The sequence below is a fragment of the Carassius gibelio genome, chromosome A6 (genome assembly GCF_023724105.1).
Source record: "Carassius gibelio isolate Cgi1373 ecotype wild population from Czech Republic chromosome A6, carGib1.2-hapl.c, whole genome shotgun sequence".
In the NCBI taxonomy this organism is placed as follows: Eukaryota; Metazoa; Chordata; class Actinopteri; order Cypriniformes; family Cyprinidae; genus Carassius; species Carassius gibelio.
In genome coordinates, this window is record NC_068376.1 from 5,918,246 (window position 1) to 5,942,547 (window position 24,302).

The 24,302-nt window shown below is 36.7% G+C and overlaps 2 protein-coding genes across 3 annotated transcripts in view; both read left to right on the forward strand.

Annotated features, from left to right (window-relative positions):
* Positions 1-13,690, forward strand: part of palm3 (paralemmin 3) — a 38,850-nt gene extending 25,160 nt beyond the window's left edge. The window contains exons 3-8 of one of the 2 annotated variants that reach the window (XM_052600547.1): positions 812-892; positions 4,862-4,968; positions 7,635-7,740; positions 10,489-10,519; positions 11,594-11,650; positions 11,963-13,690. In XM_052600547.1, the coding sequence (XP_052456507.1) occupies positions 812-892; positions 4,862-4,968; positions 7,635-7,740; positions 10,489-10,519; positions 11,594-11,650; positions 11,963-12,906 (1,326 nt within the window). In that variant the 3' untranslated portion in view covers positions 12,907-13,690. Of the gene's footprint in view, positions 1-811; positions 893-4,861; positions 4,969-7,634; positions 7,741-10,488; positions 10,520-11,590; positions 11,651-11,962 lie in introns of both variants that reach the window. The other variant, XM_052600546.1, reaches the window with a different exon arrangement.
* Positions 13,691-14,041: 351 nt separating this feature from the next.
* misp3 (MISP family member 3) lies at positions 14,042-24,274 on the forward strand. Its single transcript, XM_052600528.1, has 4 exons — positions 14,042-14,790; positions 17,612-19,919; positions 22,204-22,280; positions 23,697-24,274. The coding sequence occupies exons 2-4, from the start codon at positions 17,624-17,626 to the stop codon at positions 23,772-23,774; spliced, it is 2,451 nt and encodes an 816-aa protein (XP_052456488.1). The 5' UTR covers positions 14,042-14,790; positions 17,612-17,623; the 3' UTR covers positions 23,775-24,274.
* The last annotated feature ends 28 nt before the right edge of the window (positions 24,275-24,302 follow it).

The window sequence follows — 24,302 nt, forward strand, 5'->3', positions numbered from 1 at the left end:
ATGTTAAAGGTATGCCAAGAAAGAACGATTTTTAAGAGTGTAGCAGCTCTCTCACAAACACACACAGGCATGGAAACTGGTGTTAGATGTGTTCAAGACTCGTTCTGAATTATTAAGTGATGGAGTCTGTCCAGACCAGGTAAAACTACACCAGATAACAGCAATGACGCTCTCTGAGAGTCTCTTCACCTGCTTGCCAACATACAAAATATTCATGTCCTCTGAATGCAGAGTAGTATTCATTTCAAGTCATGATGACACTTGGGTTCAGTGGTTGATTATGTCCAAAACTGACCATTTAAACTTATGTAGCACCAACATAGAAAGCTTATGGTTACAGAGGACAACAGTGAGTTCGGAAATACAATCCAGATGGAGAAATGATACTTTTTTGCAGACATGCTCACTTTATTTTTGCATATTAAAATAACTTATACCAAACACATGGTTTTGAAAGAACTAGTTTGATTTATTTGATCAAAATACAGTTACATTGAAATTATTACACTGAGCTATTTTTTATTACATTCAAATATTATTACAATTTAAAATAACCATTTGAATATATTTTAAAATGGAATTTATTTTCAGCTGCCATTACTCCAGTCGTTAGTGTCTCATGATCCTTCAGAAATCATTCTAATATCAAATATTATCAGTGCTGAAGACTTTATCTGTCAATATGACAGACTAAAGAGTACAGAAGAAGTTGAGATTTGAAGTATGATGTTGTGTGGACATTCTCAAAAGGTGTGTGATACTGTGAGATTGCTACTGGATGTGATATGTCTGTGATATTTTCTGCTTTCAGGAGAAACGGCGGATCCAGGACGAACAAGAGCGAGCCAAGAGAGAGATTGAGGATGAGAGACTGAGATTTCAGCAGCTGAAGGTGTGACGTCTCACACACACATACACACGCACACACTTGCCTGCATGACCTGTTTTGCAGCAGGACTCATCAGGTCGCTTTGTGTCAAGTAGGCTTTTCATGGAGTGGAATTTCATAAATGTAGGCCAATATGCACACACATACACACACAAATTCACACAGTCACCAGTGCCACATGTAAAACACACACACACACACACACAAACACGTGCACGCACTTCTTGCAAATTGAAATGTTATCCTGGAAGAATTCATGCTTTTCTCTGACGTGTTTGTGTGTGTGTACATTCACTCTCTCTCTCTTCCCCACTACTGTTTCCAGAAATTTTCCAGATTGGCGTTCCCTTTTCCTATTCCTTTGTTTTCCTTGTTTCCTTGTTTTAACACTGTGTGTCTGTGTGTGTACATTTATGGGTGTTTCACAACTATGGGCCCTTTTGTCCTTGAGGGGAAACAAATATCCTAAAACAAACTTTTCACACACACACACACACACACACACACACACACACACACACACACACACACTACCAGTTATTTCACATACACTAATAATATTCAACTGTGTATATATATATCATCACAGCATAGTGTAATGCATGCCTGACAGCATTAGTCATTTTTCTGAAGCATTACAAGAATTTCCACCACATCTCAAATTAAATCATTCATAAAAAATCTTATCATGAAATAAAAAATCATAATATTTTATAAATAGCATACAAGTAATATTTTCACGCTTTGATCTGAATTTGAAAATAATGACAGCTTTATTTGTTGACTTCTTTATGTTCGGACAGCTCAGGTAAATTCATGATTTTCACTTACTGTTTTGCAAGCCCATTTCCACCACATAAGAACAGTTATGTTTTTGAAAACAATAATTATGAGATAAAATTGAAATAAAATATTAAGTCACAATAATGATATTAAAAGTTAACATTAAGTCTATGACAAAAAAAGTTGAAATTATAACAAGTCGAAATGAGAAAAAAACATGAATAAATGTAAAGTCTGTTTTTAATCTTTAATTATGACATAAGAATTGTAACATTTTATGTCATAATTAATCATAATCATAATCTTATGTGACAGAAATGGGCTTCCATATATAGTTGTGTCAAACTTCTGATGAAACATTATCCTAACCCTAACCCTAATTTTCTGATTATTTATATATCAGTATGGCCTATGATTAGCTTTTAAAAGTTTCTAAGTTTAAATGTGATAAAAAATTATTTGAAATCAGTATTATTTTAAACCAATCACTGGGACATAAAAGTGGCCATTGGACAAAAAAAAAAACAAAAAAAAAAAAAACAAGCCTTTATGATAAGTGGCATAAAATGCGTGTTTGTAAGGTTTGTATTTGGGGTTTATAGTCATAATCATGCATGTAGATAAAGTTTAATCCTACAGCCACTGTTGTCTTGTGTTATCTTCCTCCTCATACATTTTCAGTTTCCATGGTGCACATCACTTCCTGTTTGGCAGCTGGTGGCTGCACTTTTCTTATGGAGTTCCCCGTCAATCTAAATGTCAGAATGTTTTCCTACTAATGAAATACACTCTAGATGGTCCTGATATAACCTTTCAGAAATGTGTTGTTATACTTGTTTTTGCTGTCGGAAGTGGAATTAGCAGAGGAGTGAAAGTACATTACGCTCAGCAGGAATAGTTTGAGACTTTCTCTCAATTGTATAAAGGATGTTTTGCAGCAGATTTATTCACTTCAAGTGCATTTTCTTAATTTAAAGATCCCATGAAATGATTAGAGGAACACGTTTCTCTTTTCTTTGTATTGTCCCCTGCTGAAACAGGATGTTAAAGTAGAACACATCAAATCAATTGACTTTTGTGCACTCTCGACAGCTTGAACCATAGACAAAAGCATTAAACACACACCCATACATGATTTGATCTCCAGTGACCTACTATCAAGAAGTGAAGGATTTTCATTCAAATACATATTAACACGACCACGGAAATAACATTTAGTTGGCCAGGCAAGAAAATATAAGCTACATGTATCATATTATGAGTAAAAATATTGATCTGTTACAGTTTGTCCCTAACATAGTTGACAAACTTACCTTCAGGAGAAGCATCCTTCACTTTAACATATCAAAATTGTGTTTAATGATTAAAGCTGCAGTAGGTAACTTTTGTAAAAATATATTTTTTTACATATTTGTTAAACCTGTCATTATGTCCTGGCAGTAGAATATGAGACAGATAATCTGTGAAAAAATCAAGCTTCTCTGGCTCCTCCCAGTGGTCCTATTGCCATTTGCAGAAATCCACTGCTCCCGGTAAAAAACAACCAATCAGAGCTGCGGTACGTAAGGCCTGGTTCACACGGGACGGTTTTAAAATTGTCGGCCGATTTTCCAAACCTGAGAGACCCCACACACGGCGATAAAAAATCACGGGTCTAACAGTTTTGGTCGTTCAGTGTGTGGTGTGCAGCCACACGGCAATATCAACACATCACACACGAACCGATTTGACTCCCGAGCATTGCCAGGTCAGACGGGAAATCTCGCAAAATCCCACGAGATCAAACGTGACTTTAGAGTAAACAATCATGGCGGACGAAGAGGATGCAGTGGCCATAGTTTGTGCTTTGTTTTTAACGGAAAAAAAACATAAGAAAAACAAGAAAAGGCGATGGTCAAAGAGGTGGAGAAAACGCGAGCATGGACTATACTTGCTATATCATGATATGGAGATAATTTGTTGTTTTATCTCATAGAAATGTTGTTACGTACTACACAGATTAATAACCGTTGAAATAAACGTTCATATATTCGTTTCCATGTACTCTGGTGGACTGCAGTTGTGGATGTAGTTATGCCCATCGACTTTATTTGTATTTGTTATATACGCCGGCTGTTTTGATTTTGTTTCCTGGTACTTCCTCACCGCCTTGTCACCTCCCTTTCTGATTGGCTACACGCCACAGTCCAGAGGCTGCGTGATTGTTTGTCCTCGGGGGACACCACACACGAGAAGAAATCGGGCCAAATAAATCCAACATGTTGGATATCCCCGATTTGAGATCGGAGCGGTCCCGACATTCTTCCGAGCAGAGGAGAGCAGTCTTAACACACCACACACGGCAGGAATATTTGATCAGATTATTTTACGATAATCGGAGCATCCTAAAATTGTCGGAAGGGCTGAATCGGGGCTAAAATCGGCCCAATTATCCTGCCGTGTGAACCAGCCTTAACTTTGTTTGTGTTCAAAATGTAGAAAAATTTATAATAAGTGAGTACACCATGAATCCATTTTCCAAACCGTGTTTTTAGCTTGTCCTGAATCACTAGGGTACACCTATAATAAGTGTTTATATTCTGACTATTTTAGATTGTTTCGGGGATACCGCGGCGGAGTAACCCAGTACCTTTGTGATTCTTCATAGACATAAACAGAGAGAAGTAGTTCCGGCGACAATGTTCTTCCGCAAGACGCAAGCAGTTCTGTTTATTAACCGCTAGAGCGTCAAAAGTTACCGACTGCAGCTTTAAGTGTGGCTTAATAAACCAATAGCTGTTTTATTAAGAAAGAATACTGTTTTTACACCTTTTTCCTGATGTGAAATGTATATGATATGGTTTGTTATGTGTCTTTGGTTGTACTGATGCTCATACTCATATTACACATAACAAACCACCATAAAATGCTTTCTGCTATTGCTAGTCAGTGGTGAGTAGTAGGGACATTGCTATTTTAGAGATACAACTGGATTTAGAGGTACAAATGCATTTTTTCAATTCAATCTTGTGTGTTTTTATGGCAAATATTAACTTTTGGTGTGAATAGGCCTCTAAGCTCCAGAACCCAGTGTGCTGTAATGCCTTTGTTTGGCTGTTAGTGTGAACTGCTGATAAGAAATCTATTTAAATAACGTGTCAGCCGCATTAATTAAAGTACCTCTTCCTCCTGTCCCTGTTTCTCTTCCAGAGGAAGTCCCTCAGAGACCAGTGGCTGATGGAAGGGCCTCCTGCATCTCCTGACAGCACGGGACCCCGATCGCCCCTCTGGAGCCCTAAGGTTCAGGACATTAACAAGTACGATTTTTAATTTTCCATATTTTATTTAACCCTGAGTTTGTGAGTGGTTGCCAGAGCATTAATATGTGGTTGCAAAGGTTACCTGCATTGTTTTTAGTACATTGCTATGCAGTTCATAGATTGTTCCGGGTATTTTTAGCATGTTTCTACACAGTTACAAGGCTTCTCTGAGTGTTGTAGTGCATTGCTAGATTGTTGGAAGGGTGTTTTGGGTGGTTGCTAGCCAGGGCAAGTCAACAGAACCCGTCAAGATTTCTCTGTGATATTCTGCTCTCTGTATATGGCTTGGGTCTCTCCTTGATTGGAAATTAATTAATTGCAATGATGGTGGAAACAGGAACTTTCAAATCAATACAAGACTGACATTCTTTTGGACTGTCCTGCTTTAAATGCAAGTAGAAAGCTCTTTTATGTACATTTACATTTACATTTATTCATTTAGCCGACGCTTTTATCCAAAGCGACTTACAATTGCTATATATGTCAGAGGTCGCACACCTCTGGAGCAACTAGGGGTTAAGTGTCTTGCTCAGGGACACATTGGAGTCTCACAGTGGATTCGAACCCGGGTCTCCCACACCACAGACGTGTGTCTTATTTAAGGTCTTAAGAAATATTTTGTCTGAAAAGGTTTTAGAATGTGTATCATATGTTAATAAAAAAGAAAAAGAATCTGTGTTTGTTTGCTTGGTTTTTACTGTATTTATGTGATGTTTGCATTTTTGCAATTACGTTTTTGTTGTGAAAATAGCCCCAGATGCTGACATGGCATTAAATAAAATTCTACTACTACTCTTACAGCCACTTTCTATTTTGTGAAGCTCAATAATCTTTGGGGCACATCATAACTGTATCCTTTGGTTTTAATCATTGTGTTGGACAATAAAGGGAATTTGGCCTTTGTGTTCCCTCATATTTATGTTCATGTAAAACAGGAAGTCGTGGCTGGACAATATCATCTTCATAGTTTCACTGTTGTGCTTAAAAATGTAAATATGAATTCATATACTTCAGAGAAATTTTATTCATAATGATTATAATTATGGCCAATGTGTACTGGAGAAAAGTTTATTTCCCCCCAATTTAAGTTGTTTTATTTTAATGAAAGTTAAGTTTTTTTTTTAATGAAAGATCAAAAAGATAAACACTGCAGATTTATTTTCACAGCCATCTTTGCTCATATTTACTTTACCAAGGGGGGCTTATAATTTTGACCACAATTGCCAAATCCCTGACCAAAAACTAAAACAAAACAAGCAAACAAAACTCTTCTATGAGCACTTAACTGCATATATTGCCATATGAGTAGACTTCAACACTTAGGGATTTGTTAGAATCTCTAATCATACATACAGTATGCTTCCCTTTGCAAACACCTCTAATTATTCCTGCCAAGGTACTGGAGCACAAAGCAGGTGATGCGTTTTTATCCCCCAAAACATTTTTCTATTTTCGCGTGTATGAGTGTGAAGGAGTGTTTGATGTTCCTGCTTTGCAGATCAGCATTTATTTGCTTGACTCATGGAAATGGTGATTATTGTAATAAGCTAGCCGCTGAGATCTTCTTCTGTGTTGAAGCAGGGCTTTAATTAGTCAGAGCAAAGTTTGGCAGTAATAAGCTGTTCACAGCTCTATATGGGTTTTTCATGGTGTGTAAACAGCCATCTGAGGCCTCACATCCTATGAGGAGGGATTTGTTTAATGCCTGTATTTGTTACAATGCAGTTTTATATAGCTATAAAGCATGCTGTGATTTCCAGAGAGGATTATGACGGAGTTAATGACTCCACGTGAGTGCAGGCTCTTGTTTGTCTCATAGTAAATCCTGAAAAACCTACAGTATACTCTGGGACCCTGCTGGGGAGGCTCCTTTGAAAATGTTGGATGTCAAATCAGTCATGACTGCAGGCTGGCTACACTTTAGCAAAGGTTTTTAGCTACACTAAAAGCTGCTAATAAAAGGTACGCTGATTTACACCATTTAGAGGGGCATAATCAGAGCCTTTTAAAGTCTGAAACATAAGAAAGATAAGATTTTTTTTTGTGTGTGTGTGTGTGTGTGTTGCTACTAAAAAGCATGGTAACACTTTATGGAATGCATATTAATAACATATTGGCTTCTTATTAGTACTTATAAAGCACAGATTAATGCCTAAATTTGCATGTATGTGACCCTGCACCACAAAACCAGTTTTAAGTGTCAATTTAATTGAGATTTATGCATCACCTGATAGCTGAATAAATAAGGTTTCCATTGATGTATGGTTTATTAAGATCGGACAAAATTTAGCTGAGATACAACTATTTGAATATCTGAAATCTGAGAGTGCAAAAAATACTGAGAAAATCGCCTTTGAAGTTTTCAAATGAATACTTAGCAATGCATATTACTAATCCAAAATTAAGTTTTGATATAATTTATGGTTGGAAATTTACAAAATATCTTTATGGAACATGATCTTTCCTTAATATCCTAATGATTTTTGGCATCGATAATTTTGACCCATACAATGTTTTTTTTGCTCTTCCCATAAATAAAACCATTTCCAATAGGAAATGTCTAGTGTAAAAATTCAAAAGTATTATTGATTTTCTTAAAGAAAAACATAAGTTAATGGTAGGTTCCCACCTTATAAAACATGACATGTGTGTATGTGCTTTAGATTACAAGAGACATCTGAGCAGTTGGCAGAGGAGGAATCCAAACTGAAGAAACTCACTGAAGACGGCTCCAATCAAACTGGCACAGACGATCAGACACAACGTAAGGTGAGACACCATGTCTGAATGCATGATCACACTGAACACGTCACGCGTCCGCTTGTGTCAGAGCTTTTCACCTCCTAAATCATTTCTGAAACGAATTACACTTGCGTTCAAAATTCTGGGGTCAGTAAGATATTTTTTAAATTGGTCATTCTAAACAGCTGGGATGTATTTAATTGATCAAAAGAGACAGTAAAGATATTTATAATGTTACAAAATCATTCCTCCAAAAAAATGCATGTGAGGTGCAGCTGTACAACTTTTCTGGAATAAGATGAGGTGATGATGTCATGGTCAATTGCACTTGTTGAATAAAGTTAAAATAGTGCATCATTTGCCTTCAGTTAACATGAAAGAATAAAAGAGCAGCAACAAGGGAAATAAATAGCATCAGCAAATCAGTTTTGACAGTTAATCGGTTGTTGTTTTTTATCAACTAGCTTGTCAAATGTGTTTAAAGCATTACTTGTATGTTAGAGCTGGGTGATATGACAATACACATCGTGGCAATGATAGAAAGTGTGTATAGTTAAAGTTTAAACTGGCTGAACGTTTTCTAAATCATTTACATAGAAAAGGGCCAATCAGGGTAAGCAACTATCCGTGCAGCCTTTAGTGGGAAAACACTGGAGTGGAAAAAGAAGCATGGACCAATGGTTGAGTAATAGTGCTGTGATGTGCTGTATGAGTAAATGCAGTATTGAAACAAAAGGAAATTCAAATTCACACTTGCTTTCTCTCGCAGTGGAAGTGGTTTGTGCAGTTGAAGCCCTGTTTGGTTCTACACCGCGAACCTGCTGACTGCGCGCACTCCTCCCTAAACGGACACGGCTTTTTACACACTTGCTTGACACTTTTTACACTTGCTCGCCTTTGTATAATTCTGTGAAATGACAGTCGGGCAACTCAGGGTAATTGTTCTCCAAACCATCAGAAAACAGCAGTGGGAGGAAGTAGCTTTTGGTTTAATTGTTTACTAAAATAAAAAATAATAAGGGAGGAGGTATGTAAAATAGAAACAATTCAACTGAAAAGGTTCTAAGCAGTTTTATTAGTATTTTTTGCATTCAGAATATGTCCAGATAGATTCATGCCTATAGGAATGCCTATGTTGGACGGCCAATTTCACATGTATTTTGTGTATTTTCAAATTACTGTATTTGTATTTAAATATTTTATTTTCTTCCATACAGTAATTTGCATTTTTATTTTAAATAGATTTTATTTTATTCATGCCCATCTCTGCAAACAGCCTTGTATGAACCACAAGTAAATGCATTTTGACTTTCAAAATCAGAATCAGAGTGTGACGTGAGAATATGAACGTGAAATGATGATTCAATGAAAGGTCACGCAGTATCATATCTGTGTTTGTTTTTTAACTATGTTGCATTGATTAAATACTGTCTGCATTGGATAGTGAATATGGTACATATAGTGTTGGTGTTACTCCACCTTGTGGCAACAAAAGCTGAAGTGTCTGTCTGCTAGTAAATGAATCTGGCAACACGGCCATTTTTTTTTCTAAAGTTGATGAAAGATGAACGATCAGCCCTAATTATCCAATCAGAATGAGTGAAAGAAATTATTAGCGGTTAAACAAGGAAAGCATCACATGAATTAGATGATTTATGAGATTTACTATAATAAAGGAAGCGCGAGTTATTCATTATAATCACACAAATCTGACACAAACACTACAGACCTGAAACGAGTCTTTGATCATTTTCAGTTGATGTCAAAACTGTTACAGAATACGATTAATATTTAATGTTCTAAATATGGTTATTAATTAATATTCATTTAATTAATTAAATGGGCACTTAGTAACATTTATGTATGTCAGCTTCTATTTCCCATCAGCCATGATTAATTCATTCCATGAGCAAATGTTTCCTATACTTAAAGTGAGTAGTACTCAACTGGTCATGTGTCCTGAACATGAAGAGACGTAAATAAAACTGCTTTGATAAGTATATTAAACACATAATTTTCTTTGTGTGTGAAACTTTTTAAAGGGTTAGTTCACCCAAAAATGAAAATGATATCATTAAATATCACCCTCATATCGTTCCAAACCCATAAGACCTTCGTTCATCTTCAGAACACAGTTTAAGATATTTTAGATTTAGTCCGAGAGCTCTCAGTCCCTCCATTGGAGCTGTGTGTACGGTACACTGTCCATGTCCAGAAAGGCAAGAAAAACATCATCAAAGTAGTCCATGTGACATCAGAGGGTCAGTTAGAATTTGCTGAAGCATTGAAAATACATTTTGGTCCAAAAATAACAAAAACGATGACTTTATTCAGCATTTTCTTCTCTTCAGGGTCTGTTGTGAGTGTGTTCACAACACTGCAGTGATGCTGCTGACGTGTTTTCTTTGTTATTGGGCGCACCAGAAAAGTCATCAATTACATAATTTTCATTTTTGGGTGAACTTACCCTTTAATGAGGAAAAATAGCGAGTATACCTTTAATAAATGTTTTATGGTGTTTATCTAAATCACATTGTAAGCAGAGGTCTGCAGTATTTGAGAGAAGGTTGGGAAATTGGTCTGCATGTTAATGAACTTAGAAAGGAAACTTCTCTAGTCTAGAATGGAGGCTGTTCAGAGACGAGCTCTTCCACCCATAAATGTTCCATGGCCTTGAATTAAATATTAAGTAGCAGAATGAGATGGTTTAAAGAGAGTGTGATGTGTCCTCTGGAAGGATGACTGTTGACCTCTTCTCTGTTGTTCATCCAATAGGGAGAGGCCGAGGTGGAGCCAGCGGGAGCAGGTGAGTGTGTGTGTGTGTGTGTGTGTCACACCTGTGTCCGGGCTAACCATCTGCCTGTCTGTTTCAGTTACACAGCATCTGCTGTCCAGACATGATTAATGCTTAAACAAAAGAGTAGAATCCTTGACAAAACAATAATTGTGAATCTGTGTTAAATGAATTCATGGTTAATTCAGTTGATAAGAGTTTACAATAATGTTCAGATTGACAGCATGAGCTGATGCATTAGAGATCATTAACTAACAATGAACAATACCTTTACAGCATTTATTGATCTAGGTTAATTTTAATTTAATATTTATGAAGTTATAAATGAACACAGATGAATTAATAAGTTGATGGATTAACAATAATCAATTTCTTATAATATTTTTTATAATTAATTCTTTTTATATATACTATCATTTATATATTTGTTTTTATCAATTCCTTTATCTTTTCTTTTTTGTTGTTGTTGTTGAAAATATTAATCCTTATTTTGTTCAAAAAAAAAAAAAAAAATTCGAATTCAAATCCATGCTGTAAAATAAAGACATTTTGAAATTTGTATTAATCAAATGATCTAGACTGTTTTCACGAAAATATTAAGCAGCATAACTGTTTTCAACATTGATAATAATAATATTTTTTCTTGAATGGCAAATCAGCATAATACAATGATTTCTGAGGGATGGTGAAAATTCAGTTTTGCCATCACAGGAAGGAATTACATTGTAAAATATATTAAAATATAATGATTTTAAATGAATTTTATTCATAAATAGATTTATTTTAAAGGTATTTTTTTATTTTTTTTAATAACAAAAAACAGCCTTGGTGAGCGTATGAGAGACTTCTTTAAAAAACATTAGTATTTGACAATATTTATATTTATTTATGTTACTGTTCTGAAGCTTTTTGTATAATGTTCCCAATATCTTTTAGGCTTAATTAGTTCATTTTTTTTTTAATCTACACAGATTATGATATTCTGCAAAGATTTTTTTTTTCAATAACAGAACAGAATAAATAACTCATCTAAATATTATGATATTGAACTAATATCACTCATAAATGTTTTTAATCAAACAGCAGTTGCTGAGACGGCCCCTAACGGACCAATCGTGGAGAACGGAAAAGAAGAAAAGAAAGGTTATAAAATATCAATTATTATATATATACTGTTCTCTCTTTGAACTTTGAACAGATGCAGACCAACTTCATCAGTCATCAGATTACAGAACGTCACTTCTCAGACATTCCCTCTGTTTGCTTTACCTTCTTTCCCTTATTAGTTTCAGATTTAAGAAAAAAACTTTAATATTCTGTTTATTATAGAATTAACGCATTGCATCACCAATCAAAGACTTAATACCTTAAATACTCATGTAATAATAACTCTGTAACTTTGCTATTCCTATTGTGAATGGATTTCAAAACTGATTTGCAAAACTTTTGTTGCAGATGATTCTGTGCATGCTGAAAATCACAAGGCAGATGAAGCAGGAACGCTGCGTGATCTTACAACAGAAACTGATGCCACAACAACTTCAGCTGCTCTTAACGGAAACGTGGAAGGAGAAACATCACACAATACTCCAGGAGAGGAAGAACATGCTTCTGCTAACGGATTCAACAGCCACCCTGCTGAAGGACTAGGTGCTGGTGGTGTAACTATGACCTTCCTCGGCTTCAAGGAGGTAGAGCTCGGGCAGGGGGTGGATGAGGATGATGACTGCGGAGCAATTATTAGAGCAGAAAGAATCATCATCACAGACAAAGGGGAAGACGTCCCAGAGGAGGATGATGAAACTGCTCAAGAGTCTTCTATAGAGGCTACAAATGAAGACACATCTGGAAACTCCAAAGAAAATGGTGCTGAGGAAAAGACGGAGAACCACCCGGAAGCTTCTGCTGAACCTGAGCGGGCAGAAGTGATTGAAGATCCTCCTGCTGAGATAGTTACAGATGTAGCAGTGGAAGGCGAGACCAAAGATCTTGAGCAAGAGGAGACAGATCTTCCTGAATCGACTGATACGCACTCCCAGAATGTGACAGTCGATGGCGCTATTGAGGCATCCCATGATCCAGTGTATTCCACAACACAACCATCTCCAAAAATCAGACCAAAAGTCGAAGCAAACACAGCAGAGTCACAAACCCCAAAAGACGAGGAGGTCACGTCTGCCATGCGCATCTCGCTCAGCCAATTTCAGGAGGTTCCCCTGGATGGCGCCGGAGAAACGGCGGAGTCAAACGCCAAGGCAGAACCGGAGAAACAGCGCGCTGAACAAGAGCCTCTGCTCGTCTCTAAAGCAGCAGCTCAGCTGGACACCAGCGCCCCAAATCGAGCAGAGGACACAAGTGCACCAAAACAAAAAGCCTGCCAATGCTGTTCGATCATGTGAACAATCGGTTGACACTTTTTATTCTCCATTCATTTTCATCTTGTCTGTTACTCTGAATGCAGAGTTTGTATTTCATGACATTCATATTTTGATCTTCGGCTTTTCACATCTACAGCGTCAAAGCACAAAGTGTTTATTATGAACCGAAGCCTTTAAGTCTTGCATTGCCTTCACTATACTAAATTCCCGTAACTCTTTTCTGTGTAAGAAGAAGATTTAAAAGGCACATTGACTTGGAGGAAAGGACTGGAAAAGGCTTCAGTGTGAATGTTGTTGTTGATGTGTCACCATTTGCTTGCATTCCCAGCCTCTGGCGTCTGATTATGATCCTGTTTTTATGTCTGGCCTTGACGGTTTTAACACTACCATATAAAAATATTTTGTTTTTCTCAGTACTGTGGGAATGAACCCACGTGGGTAATTACTCATACTCATCCTGCAATAGTTGTAGCATTCTCTATTATAAACCATTTGTGTGCCTTGTTTATGCATCAAAACAGAGATGGAATGGTTACTTGCGATTTTATAACATCTTTTCTTTTTGCTGTTATTGTTACAGTGCCTTCAACTGCTCGGTGGAAGTGTTTTTAGACCTGAAAGTATAGTTATGCTGAATGGAAAATGTTTCATGTTGTTGCAAAGAAAGTTTTTCTTCTGCAGAACACACAAGGTATTTTAAATAGTGTTTTAACTGGGTCCTTTTTTTTTTTTTTTTAGATGAACTATCCCTTTAATGTGACCCTATTAACAGTAATTGATATACTTTTGACCAGTATACAGTAAACAGCATAAACTGCTTTATCAATATTAACAATTTTAGATTAATTCTCCAAACTGACATTCATATGGACTGCTCCTGTAGTGATTCAAGTTTCATACTATGACATGTAATCAATATTCAAAGTTATCAGTTGAATTCAGGAACCATATTTTTGCATAGAAAGTTTGATGTAAATTATCAGTGCCTTAACTGAGTGCCTGTTTGTACAGTTTAAATAAAGAGCTGAATGAGAATCGGTGCAGATTTTGTATAGAAAGTTTAGATAGGAAGAGGTGCAGGATTAATAAACTAAATCAATGAAATTTAATCAAAGACTGTCTTTTTTTTTTCTTCAAGTTATTAATGTATAAAACAGAATCAAATACAGTAGCAATGCCTTGGCAAAACAATGGCAACAGTCATTTTTATCATGAAGCATGAAAAAGAATATTGTATATTCAGTGTTGCAGTGCAGATTGTTTAAATATTCAATAGCTTGAACCTTTTGCATATTTATATTTAAACATTTAATTAACTTTAATACTGCTACATTGCACTTTACAATGTTTTCAATTCTTCAACATGAGTTAATGCATTCAGTGCATTTATTAGTCAGTTTAATTAAAAAGGTAATTACGATTAAATATGCTATGGTTAACTCGTGTTCATCCATAATACATTCATATTAACTGAAATTAGAATGTATTTGTAAAATTTTACATTAACCTGACATTAATAAATGCTGTAAAATTATTGTTCATTGTTAGTTCATGATACCTAAATATTGAACATTATTAAAAGTATTATAGCTACATGTAGATCCTGCAGTATTGTGGTTGAATCATAAAGAGATGCCCTGTTCAAACCCTGGCTTCAGTCATGAGAGCTTTGAGAGCTGTTTGGATTAGTGATGCAAGGCTGTGGTCTACTCAACAGATTTAGTGCAGTCTGGAAGCAGGAGAGAAATCAACTGCACACATTTGAACCTTGATTACTGAGCAGGGGGTGGAGGTACTGAGAGAGAGTTTAAGAGAGAAGGAAACCAGGGAAAGCAAATCAAAACTTCTTTCAGTTCTTTCTGTCTTTCAGCTGACCTTCCATCCTTTCCTTCATCTCATCGGCTGGTAGGCCTATTTTCATTTTTCATCTTATTTTATATATAACAGTGAGTCATGTAAAGTAATTCGGTAGTATATATGTGTTACAAAGTAAGGAATTTCAGCTTGAGTTTATCAATAGGATATTGCAAGATTATTTATTTTACCGCCCTCCACATTACTAATTTATCTTAGAAGCACATTAAGTGCCAGAAATGTACTTATCCACATTTTGTGACAGATATTCATAAAGTATTGTGATTTACGGTTGCTGACAGCAGTTTTCAGTATGCTGTAGCTAAAAATAGATCTGTGCTACTAGGTTTTTTTTATGAACTTAAATATTTAAATTTTTCACAACAATCTTTTCCATCCTTTTGAAATTCATTCAAAACCTTTATTATATATTTTGTGGGCGTTTTATAATTCATAGGGACACTGAGAATACCTCACTGTTATTGCTGCATTATTCCTGAATCAGACTTTCCATGTTGTTTTGTCACTCATGTCCACAGTATAATCTGATTAAACTGTATTAATCTGCTCCTTATGTAATTAGCATTATGCTATGACACACCTTTAAGTCCTTGTGTTTCTTTTACGTCCAGTGGAAAATGCAATACAGTGTCCAAATTCCTTGCAACAACAACAACAACAAAAATGATTACCTGACTTACATGGAGATCTGATTTTGTATTTAAGAATTATGAATATAACAGAAAGAAACTTAATTGACTCTGAAGGTGGAAGAAGTTCCACTCCTGATCCTGCACACTGTTTAATGTTCTTCGAACTTTATTAATTTTAATAAAGTCACATGCCAATAATAAAAAAAATTACAGTATGGATCAATGTGCAGGACAATGATAGGAAAACAAGATAACAGTTACAGAAAAAAGATACAGTTACTTTGTAGACTGATGCAAAAAAAAAATAAAAATTTAATAAATATAAATATAAATAATTGTTTCAAGTGACCTATTTCAAGGTGATCTTAATGTGAAAACACTAATCTGACTTAATGAATGACCTAATGAATTTGACAGAGAACAGCAACAGACACACTATAACTAAATTTAATATTAGCCATCCAGAGCTGCTGGGATTGAATCATAAAATGGTTATAGATTCCTAAATATGCAAAAAAAAAAAATATATATATATATATATATTATATATATATATACAGTATTGTTCAAAATAATAGCAGTACAATGTGACTAACCAGAATAATCAAGGTTTTTCGTATATTTTTTTATTGCTACGTGGCAAACAAGTTACCAGTAGGTTCAGTAGATTCTCAGAAAACAAATGAGACCCAGCATTCATGATATGCACGCTCTTAAGGCTGTGCAATTGGGCAAATAGTTGAATTAGTTGAAAGGGGTGTGTTCAAAAAAATAGCAGTGTGGCATTCAATCACTGAGGTCATCAATTTTGTGAAGAAACCGGTGTGAATCAGGTGGCCCCTATTTAAGGATGAAGCCAACACTTGTTGAACATGCATTTGAAAGCTGAGGAAAATGGGTCGTTCAAGACATTGTTCAGAAGAACAGCGTACTTTGATTAAAAAGTTCATTAGAGAGGGGAAAACCTATAAAGAGGTGCAAAAAATGATAGGCTGTTCAGCTAAAATGATCTCCAATGCCTTAAAATGGAGAGCAAAACCAGAGAGACGTGGAAGAAAACGGAAGACAACCATCAAAATGGATAGAAGAATAACCAGAATGGCAAAGGCTCAGCCAATGATCACCTCCAGGATGATCAAAGACAGTCTGGAGTTACCTGTAAGTACTGTGACAGTTAGAAGACGTCTGTGTGAAGCTAATCTATTTTCAAGAATCCCCCGCAAAGTCCCTCTGTTAAAAAAAAGGCATGTGCAGAAGAGGTTACAATTTGCCAAAGAACACATCAACTGGCCTAAAGAGAAATGGAGGAACATTTTGTGGACTGATGAGAGTAAAATTGTTCTTTTTGGGTCCAAGGGCCACAGGCAGTTTGTGAGACGACCCCCAAACTCTGAATTCAAGCCACAGTACACAGTGAAGACAGTGAAGCATGGAGGTGCAAGCATCATGATATGGGCATGTTTCTCCTACTATGGTGTTGGGCCTATTTATCGCATACCAGGGATCTGCTGAAACCAACAAAATTAATGTTATGGAGTGGCCAGCCCAATCTCCAGACCTTAATCCAATTGAGAACTTGTGGGGTGATATCAAAAATGCTGTTTCTGAAGCAAAACCAAGAAATGTGAATGAATTGTGGAATGTTGTTAAAGAATCATGGAGTGGAATAACAGCTGAGAGGTGCCACAAGTTGGTTGACTCCATGCCACACAGATGTCAAGCAGTTTTAAAAAACTGTGGTCGTACAACTAAATATTAGTTTAGTGATTCACAGGATTGCTAAATCCCAGAAAAAAAAATGTTTGTACAAAATAGTTTTGAGTTTGTACAGTCAAAGGTAGACACTGCTATTTTTTTGAACACACCCCTTTCAACTAATTGCCCAATTGCACAGCCTTAAGAGCGTGCATATCATGAATGCTGGGTCTTGTTTGTTTTCTGACAATCTACTGAACCTACTGGTAACTTGTTTGCCACGTAGCAATAAAAAATATACTAAAAACCTTGATTATTCTGGTTAGTCACATTGTACTGCTATTATTTTGAACAATACTGTATATACACATACATTTTTAAAGTGTTCAAAATCAGTTTTGAAAATCAGTTAAGCATGTCTGGGAAGAAATATACAACTTTGTTGTACCAATTCAATCAAATGAAGGAAGACTTTTCTGGCTTGTTGTTCTGTTATTGTACTCTTTGCCATTTATTTCATACAGATCTACTGCAAAATGGAAACAGACTCTATGACTTGCCCTCAGAAATCTGAATCCCAGGATGAATGCAGTAGCGAAGAAGGCAAATTCGCCGATGATAGGGAAACAGCCATTCAAGGCATGAAAAATAAGGACAAAGAAGCTATTAATGGGTTAGAAAAAACAAAAACACCGGACAGCAGTTTCTCTCCTCAACCTCACGATCATCCCATCTCCTCACCAGCAGATGGAGCCATTGAGGCAACAATGGAAGACTTGAGCAGTGCAGATGAAAATGACCCGAATGGTGATCAGGAGTGGCCACAAGTGCCAGGAGTGGAAGAAGATATCCAACCAGAGAAGAATGAGTGTCAGGCCATTGAGATTCAGGATGAGGTGAAGGAAAACAATGACACCAGTGAAGATGTTCAGACATCTGTGCATGACACTGAGGGTGAGGAACCTATTACCATGACACAGGAAGACAAAGGCTCTCCACAAGTACCAAATGTGGCCAATGAAGAGGGACATGAGCTTGAGTCACACGGTGACTCTGACTCAAAAGTGTTCCTATCAGAAAACAGTAAAGAGCAAAATATAGACTACAAACCTGTGGACTTTGCAACCAACAGGGATCAGTGGCTGAGACGGGACAGTCGTTGTGATGAACCATTGAACCTGACGTATTTCAGGAGATCTTCAAAATGTCTTCTCTCTAAGACCGAACCTTCATCAAGCACCCAAAGTGAATCTTCAACTGAACCTGTGGTTAATTCCGAGAACATCCAGCAGGGGGAGCTTGAGGAAAACAACCCAAGCAGTCTGAAGGAGAATGAGGCGGTACAACAGGTGCGTGGTGCTGATCCGCCCCTTGAAACAGTTGCAGGCAAGCCAACCAATCCAGAGCAAGGAAACTCCGCCTGTATCTCTACTGAAGTAAAAGAGCCATTGATAATGCCACAGGGGAGGAGGAACAGTAAAAGGGAAGAGCGAGAGGGTGGTGAAACGGGTGAAGAGCGAAAGCAAACAGTGTGTTTCACAGAAACAGGTGGGACTGAAGGAAAGCAGGTGGAGAAGGTTAAAGATCAAAGACAAGAACGGGGAAATACTGGACAAAGAGCAGAGTCCCAGTCCAACACAAAGCCTCGTTTGGGGGAAGGGAAAGTCAACAGAATGCAGGTTCATTTTGATGACAGCCAGAGCGATAGTGGCGTATCAGCGGATTTCTCTCCCAGCACAACAGATGTCTTGGAGGGCCATGATACTGATGCTCCTCAGCTTTCTGAATCTCCTCCAAATGAGACTCCCATTGAGAGGGAGATCCGTTTGACCATGAAGAGAGAGCAGAATCTAAGGCGTTCTCGAGGACTGTGCGACACGACTGACAAGACTAACGAGTTTGTGGAAATTCCATTGAGAAGACCTATTCTATCCCTGGACCCCCAGATAAGACCCGACCCAAGCAACGGCAAAGACCGGCAGTTTGCCGGAAAGAAGATGCAGAAGGAAATCAGCGAAGAGACAGAGAGGGAGAAGGTTCTAGTTGAACTGGGCCGACTACCTGGGTTCTATGACAAGGGGACAGAGGTACAGCTTCAAGAAAAAAAGCAGCTTTTTGAGTCATTCCAAGAGCTGAAGGAATCAGTGGCAACTATTAACAGATCTGCCTCAAACTCCACCGCAGAGTCAGCCGCTGGAATACAGGATGTTGATTCTGCTGTTGATGTTAAACAACTCCTAATGCAATTCTCACAGAATCCTCCCACCCCACCAGCTATGGCCCAGTTTGGAGGAACCAACGGCAACCCGCCTGCTGCTCGAGGACCTGGTCTATCTGAGGGAATCAAGGGCCAGATAATCATCATAGAGTCCAACGCTATTCCCATTACTGCTGGAGGACCAAACGGAGGTTCTAAGGCAGATGGAGGATCTGTGAAAGTGATGAATTCAGAGGGTGTGAGGGCTTCTTCTGCTGAGCCTGTCAGAGCAAGACAAAGTCCAAATTTAGAAGTGACTGAAGATGAAGATTTGAGTTTGGTGAAGGAGAACCCTTTCTTCAAGCTCCGCTCTTCTATAAGTCTGCAGTCTCAGGTGGAGCTGGACATTAAGGAGGCTAAGAAGAGGGAACAAGAACTACAGAGGCAGAGAAACAGTCTTTATGGAGGAGCAGCCATGTACACAGATGAAGGAAGTGGAGAAGGAATGGATTTTAGAACAGAAATTAGAGTGAAAGAGGAAAGGGGAACCTCTATCCAAGAGATTCCCCCACCTCAATGGACAGATTTGACTTCAGCAGACCACCAATTAGAGACGTTCACCACCACTACGTCAGGTGAGTCATTGTTAGAAGCACGTAAATTGATTTCTGTTCACAGAGCAGTTCAAATCAACTGAAGAATTCACGCCATTGCTACTTTAATGTTTGTAGGTGAAAAGAACATATTGAAAGTAGGATTGGTATACGCTGGATATTAAAGGCATAAATGTAAATGAAAACCCAAAGAAACATATGCATTCAATATACAGTTCATGCATTGCCTGAGAATCAAACAAATGACTTCTGCGTTGCTAACATCACAATCAACCATTTAAGCTACTTGACACATACAAAGAAGCATTTGTCATTCAAATTCTGTCGCATTCAAAATAACACAAAATACATTTGATCAGTTCATGCATTTCCTGTGAACACACGCATAATGTTTGCATTTCTAGCAGCACACGCTACTGTTTTAGCTACAGGAGAGGATGCAACGTAGAGAAAATGTATAAACGTAGGATACATATGCAAAGAACACGTCATAACTAAAAACAAATCCTGAAAAATAAGCATTCATTTAGTAGTGAAAGTGACAAATAGACAAGTATGGTAACCCATACTCAGAATTTGTGCTCTGTATTTAACCCATCCTAAGTGCACACACACAGCAGTGAACACACACACACACACACACACCCGGAGCAGTGGGCAGCCATTTATGCTGCGGCACCCAGGGAGCAGTTGGGGGTTCAGTGCCTTGCTCAAGGGCACCTAAGTCATGGTTTTGCCAACCCGAGACTCAAACCCACAACCTTAGGGTTAGGTGTTATATTCTTTAGCCACTAGGCCACGACATCTTTAACGACTTCACTAACCTTTGCTGTCAGTCAAAGGTTATACATTTGAATGACAACTTAATCCAGAGCAGTTTACGTTGCATTCAAGATGCTGTATGTGTTCATTCCTTGGGAATCAAACCTATGACCTTGGTGTTGCTAGCACAATGCTCTACTACTTCAGCTATGGGAAAAACTTAACAAAAGCAACACAACCAAAAATCAACACTTGTGAGCTATTATTTCTTATCTATTATTTATTAATGATTCTAACACTTTTCTGTGTGTCTAGAAAGTTTATTTAACCATATTATCATTTGACTGGAAGCTTGGTAGTTTGCGCTTCACCATGGCAGCGAACAAACAAAAAGAGGCAAAAAAATGCTAATATGGGGTTGTGTCACCAGTACTAATGTAACCCTGTTTTTGACATTTCTGTGGCCTGACATGAGCATAATACAGAGTAAGAGTATGGATAAGAGTACTGTGTTCTGGAAATGTGTATGTTAATGCATTTGTGAAATATAACATGTGTCCAATAATACATCAACTACAGTTGTAAAATGATCTTTTTCTACTGTACAAGCCTGCTGAAATGCTTGCTAGTCTTCATATAGAGAAATGATCCAAGCATTTAAGCTAACAATTGTGACACATAGATTTCCTATTAAACTTATGGGGAAGTGATATATCTTTGTTTTCCACACTCTAAAAAATACTGGGTTGTTTCAACCTAAATTTGGTTCAAATATGGAAGTTGGAAAAAAGAACACCCTTTTTTTAGAGTACAGTAATTTTGAAAGTTATGTTTTGTTTTTTTTTGTTTCATTTCTATGTCTGACTCACTCTTATGAAGAAAAATCTCCATTCCGGTTTACTCAGAAGAGCAATCCTTTACGATTATTAGCATAACAATTTCTGACAAAAATGCCATAGTACAGATAATTTACTACTGTAATATCATAATTTGTGTGATATCTACTTCTAATAGTGAGATATTTTCAGAATCCTTCTGTCATTTTATATTCTTCCTTGGCTGATGGTGGCCAATATTACTTTACCTCTGCTTTAGTATAATAACAATAACTTCAATAGCTATGTTAATTTCAATAACCATAAAACATTTTTGTAAGGGCAGCTAACAGTTATAGACCACTATCACTGGTGTCATAACTTTATACTACTGTGATGCAGTAGAAGTGACTTGTATGAACTGTGGCTAAATGTTTCTTTAAAAAAAGTCTTTATTATCCTTTATAGTGTGAAATTCTGCTATATTTTAGATGTTTCTCATCTAAATCTTGATATAAATGCTTACATTTAAAAACTTGAAGTTCAAATATAAATCAAATTAATTGCAACATAAAATAATACTATGAGAAAATATGTGCCTACTTGTCCATACTTTTGTTGTTTTCTCAGTCAATGATCATTATGCATAGATATTGTCATAAACATCCGGTTCATTAATGGATTATACAGTGCATTCACTGAAATAAACATCTGTCTTCTGCTTACAGTGCGTCAATCCACTGGGAAACTGGACCTTACATGGCCACCGTCCCAATCTGATGAAGATCAAAGACAACTGTCAGAGGTAGACTTTTTGTTTGAATCTCTTCTATATTCTCCTCTAGAACTAAATGTCTGTGCCTCAGTTACACTGGTGTTGGAAGCATTGTGGCTAAACCCACAGGTCTGAGGATCAAATTCTGAATGTGGTAATCCATGAAATGAGGTTTTTCTTGAACAATGAACAGATAGATACCAAAGCTCCTCAACCTTTCAATAGGTAATAAAAGGGTACCAAAGTTTCAGTCACCCTCCCTACGCAAACACAACCACACACACACACTTAAATGTGACGCTGCTGAAAAAGCAGCTTATCATTCATATAATGAGAGTACAGAGCAGAGTTCATCCTAGCTGCATTCTTAAAAATTAAGATTAGGTCATCACCGCATTATCACTATTTCCACTGAATATTCTCAGCCAGGAAAGTATCATGTAACCAACACAATCAGTGCAATCAAAACCGATAGGTGTTGGCAAGTTAATACACTGCCTTTATCTGAAGACAGAGGCTTTTTTTTAGTTCATCTCAGCTCTCATTTGCTTTGAGAAAAAGTGCCTACCTTATAAATGAGGAAGTAAAAATTGCATGGTCTGTTTTTTTTTATTTTTTATCTGTTTAAAAAGGAGCCTTTCACCCGAAAATAAAAAATCTGTCATCAGTTTTTTCATTTTCACTTTCATTTGTCAAACACAAAAAGGAGGTGTTAGACAGAAAGTTCACCTTGTTCCCTTGCATATGACATGTGAATGGTGACCAGGAGCTACAAAAAAAAAAAATAATAAAAAAAGATAACTTTACACTGACATTCAGTGGAAAGTCAAATGTATTCACTTCTCAAATATAACTCAAATGTACTTATTTGAATGTGTATTCAAAATTGGTGTGCTATGATCACTTATGTGACAATATAGCATCACTGATATCAAATCTTTTGTGACGTGCCACATATGAATATATGCAAATATGAATGTAATTTGACACATTTTCCCGTGAATAACAACTCAATATGCCTTCAAATGATCACTTTAAGGATGCTTTTTTTCATTTTTGGAGCTTGACACTGCCTGGTCACCATTAGCTTTTATTGTTTGTAAAAAAGCAGTATACACATTCCTCAGAATATCCCCATGGAGGAAAAATGTCATATGGGTTTAAAACAACACATGGTTTAGACGATGAGGAAACAATTTTAATTTTTTGACCAAATTATTTCTTCAGCCAACACTTAAAAAAAACAACAACTGTCCCCTCTCAAAAATGTATATTTTAGGGTACATTAGTACCTTATTGATACATATTTCTACCTTTCGAAAAGGTTCTGCGCCAGTGTCAACCTTTACCTGTTTTTAGAGAATGTACTGTATGCTATATTTGATATGGCTTTCATTTTTAAATTCACTTACTAATGTCCTTTTTTTAATGTTCTTATAAATACAGACTACAGTAAAGATCCCGAGGCAGAAAAATCCATTACTCGAGCGCTGGGAGTCAGGGATGGTGAACGACTGGGACTGAAACACACAAACAACATCCTGATGCACAATCTGAAGCCAACCAAGTACTAGTGAACTAAAATAAAGCATGTAAACAAATGATCAGTTTCCCGGTTTAAGGAAACCGTGCCATTATGGGTAGATAAAGAGCATCATTTGCCTCAAAAAGACACTGCAAACACACACGCATTGTAAATAACAGATGAGCCAAACGGTTGTTAGCAGGTATAATGGTCGGCAAGTGTTTATTGGCATTATATCTGCTTAAAATGATTTCAGTATAATAATTATGTAATCCTCAATGTAATGTTCTGATTTACAGTTATATAGTTATTTATAATCAATAAACATAGCTGCTTATCCCATAGTAACAAAACAGTCTAAAGGCTGGAATAATATATAAGAATTATATTTAAATAAACATTATTTGAGAAATATTTCATTACTTATTAGAAAAGGTATATTATACTTGGAAATGGTTTAATTGATGCATAAATAAAAATGCTAATATAAAAATAAAAATGTGTTTATCATCTTTTTTGTTTATGGT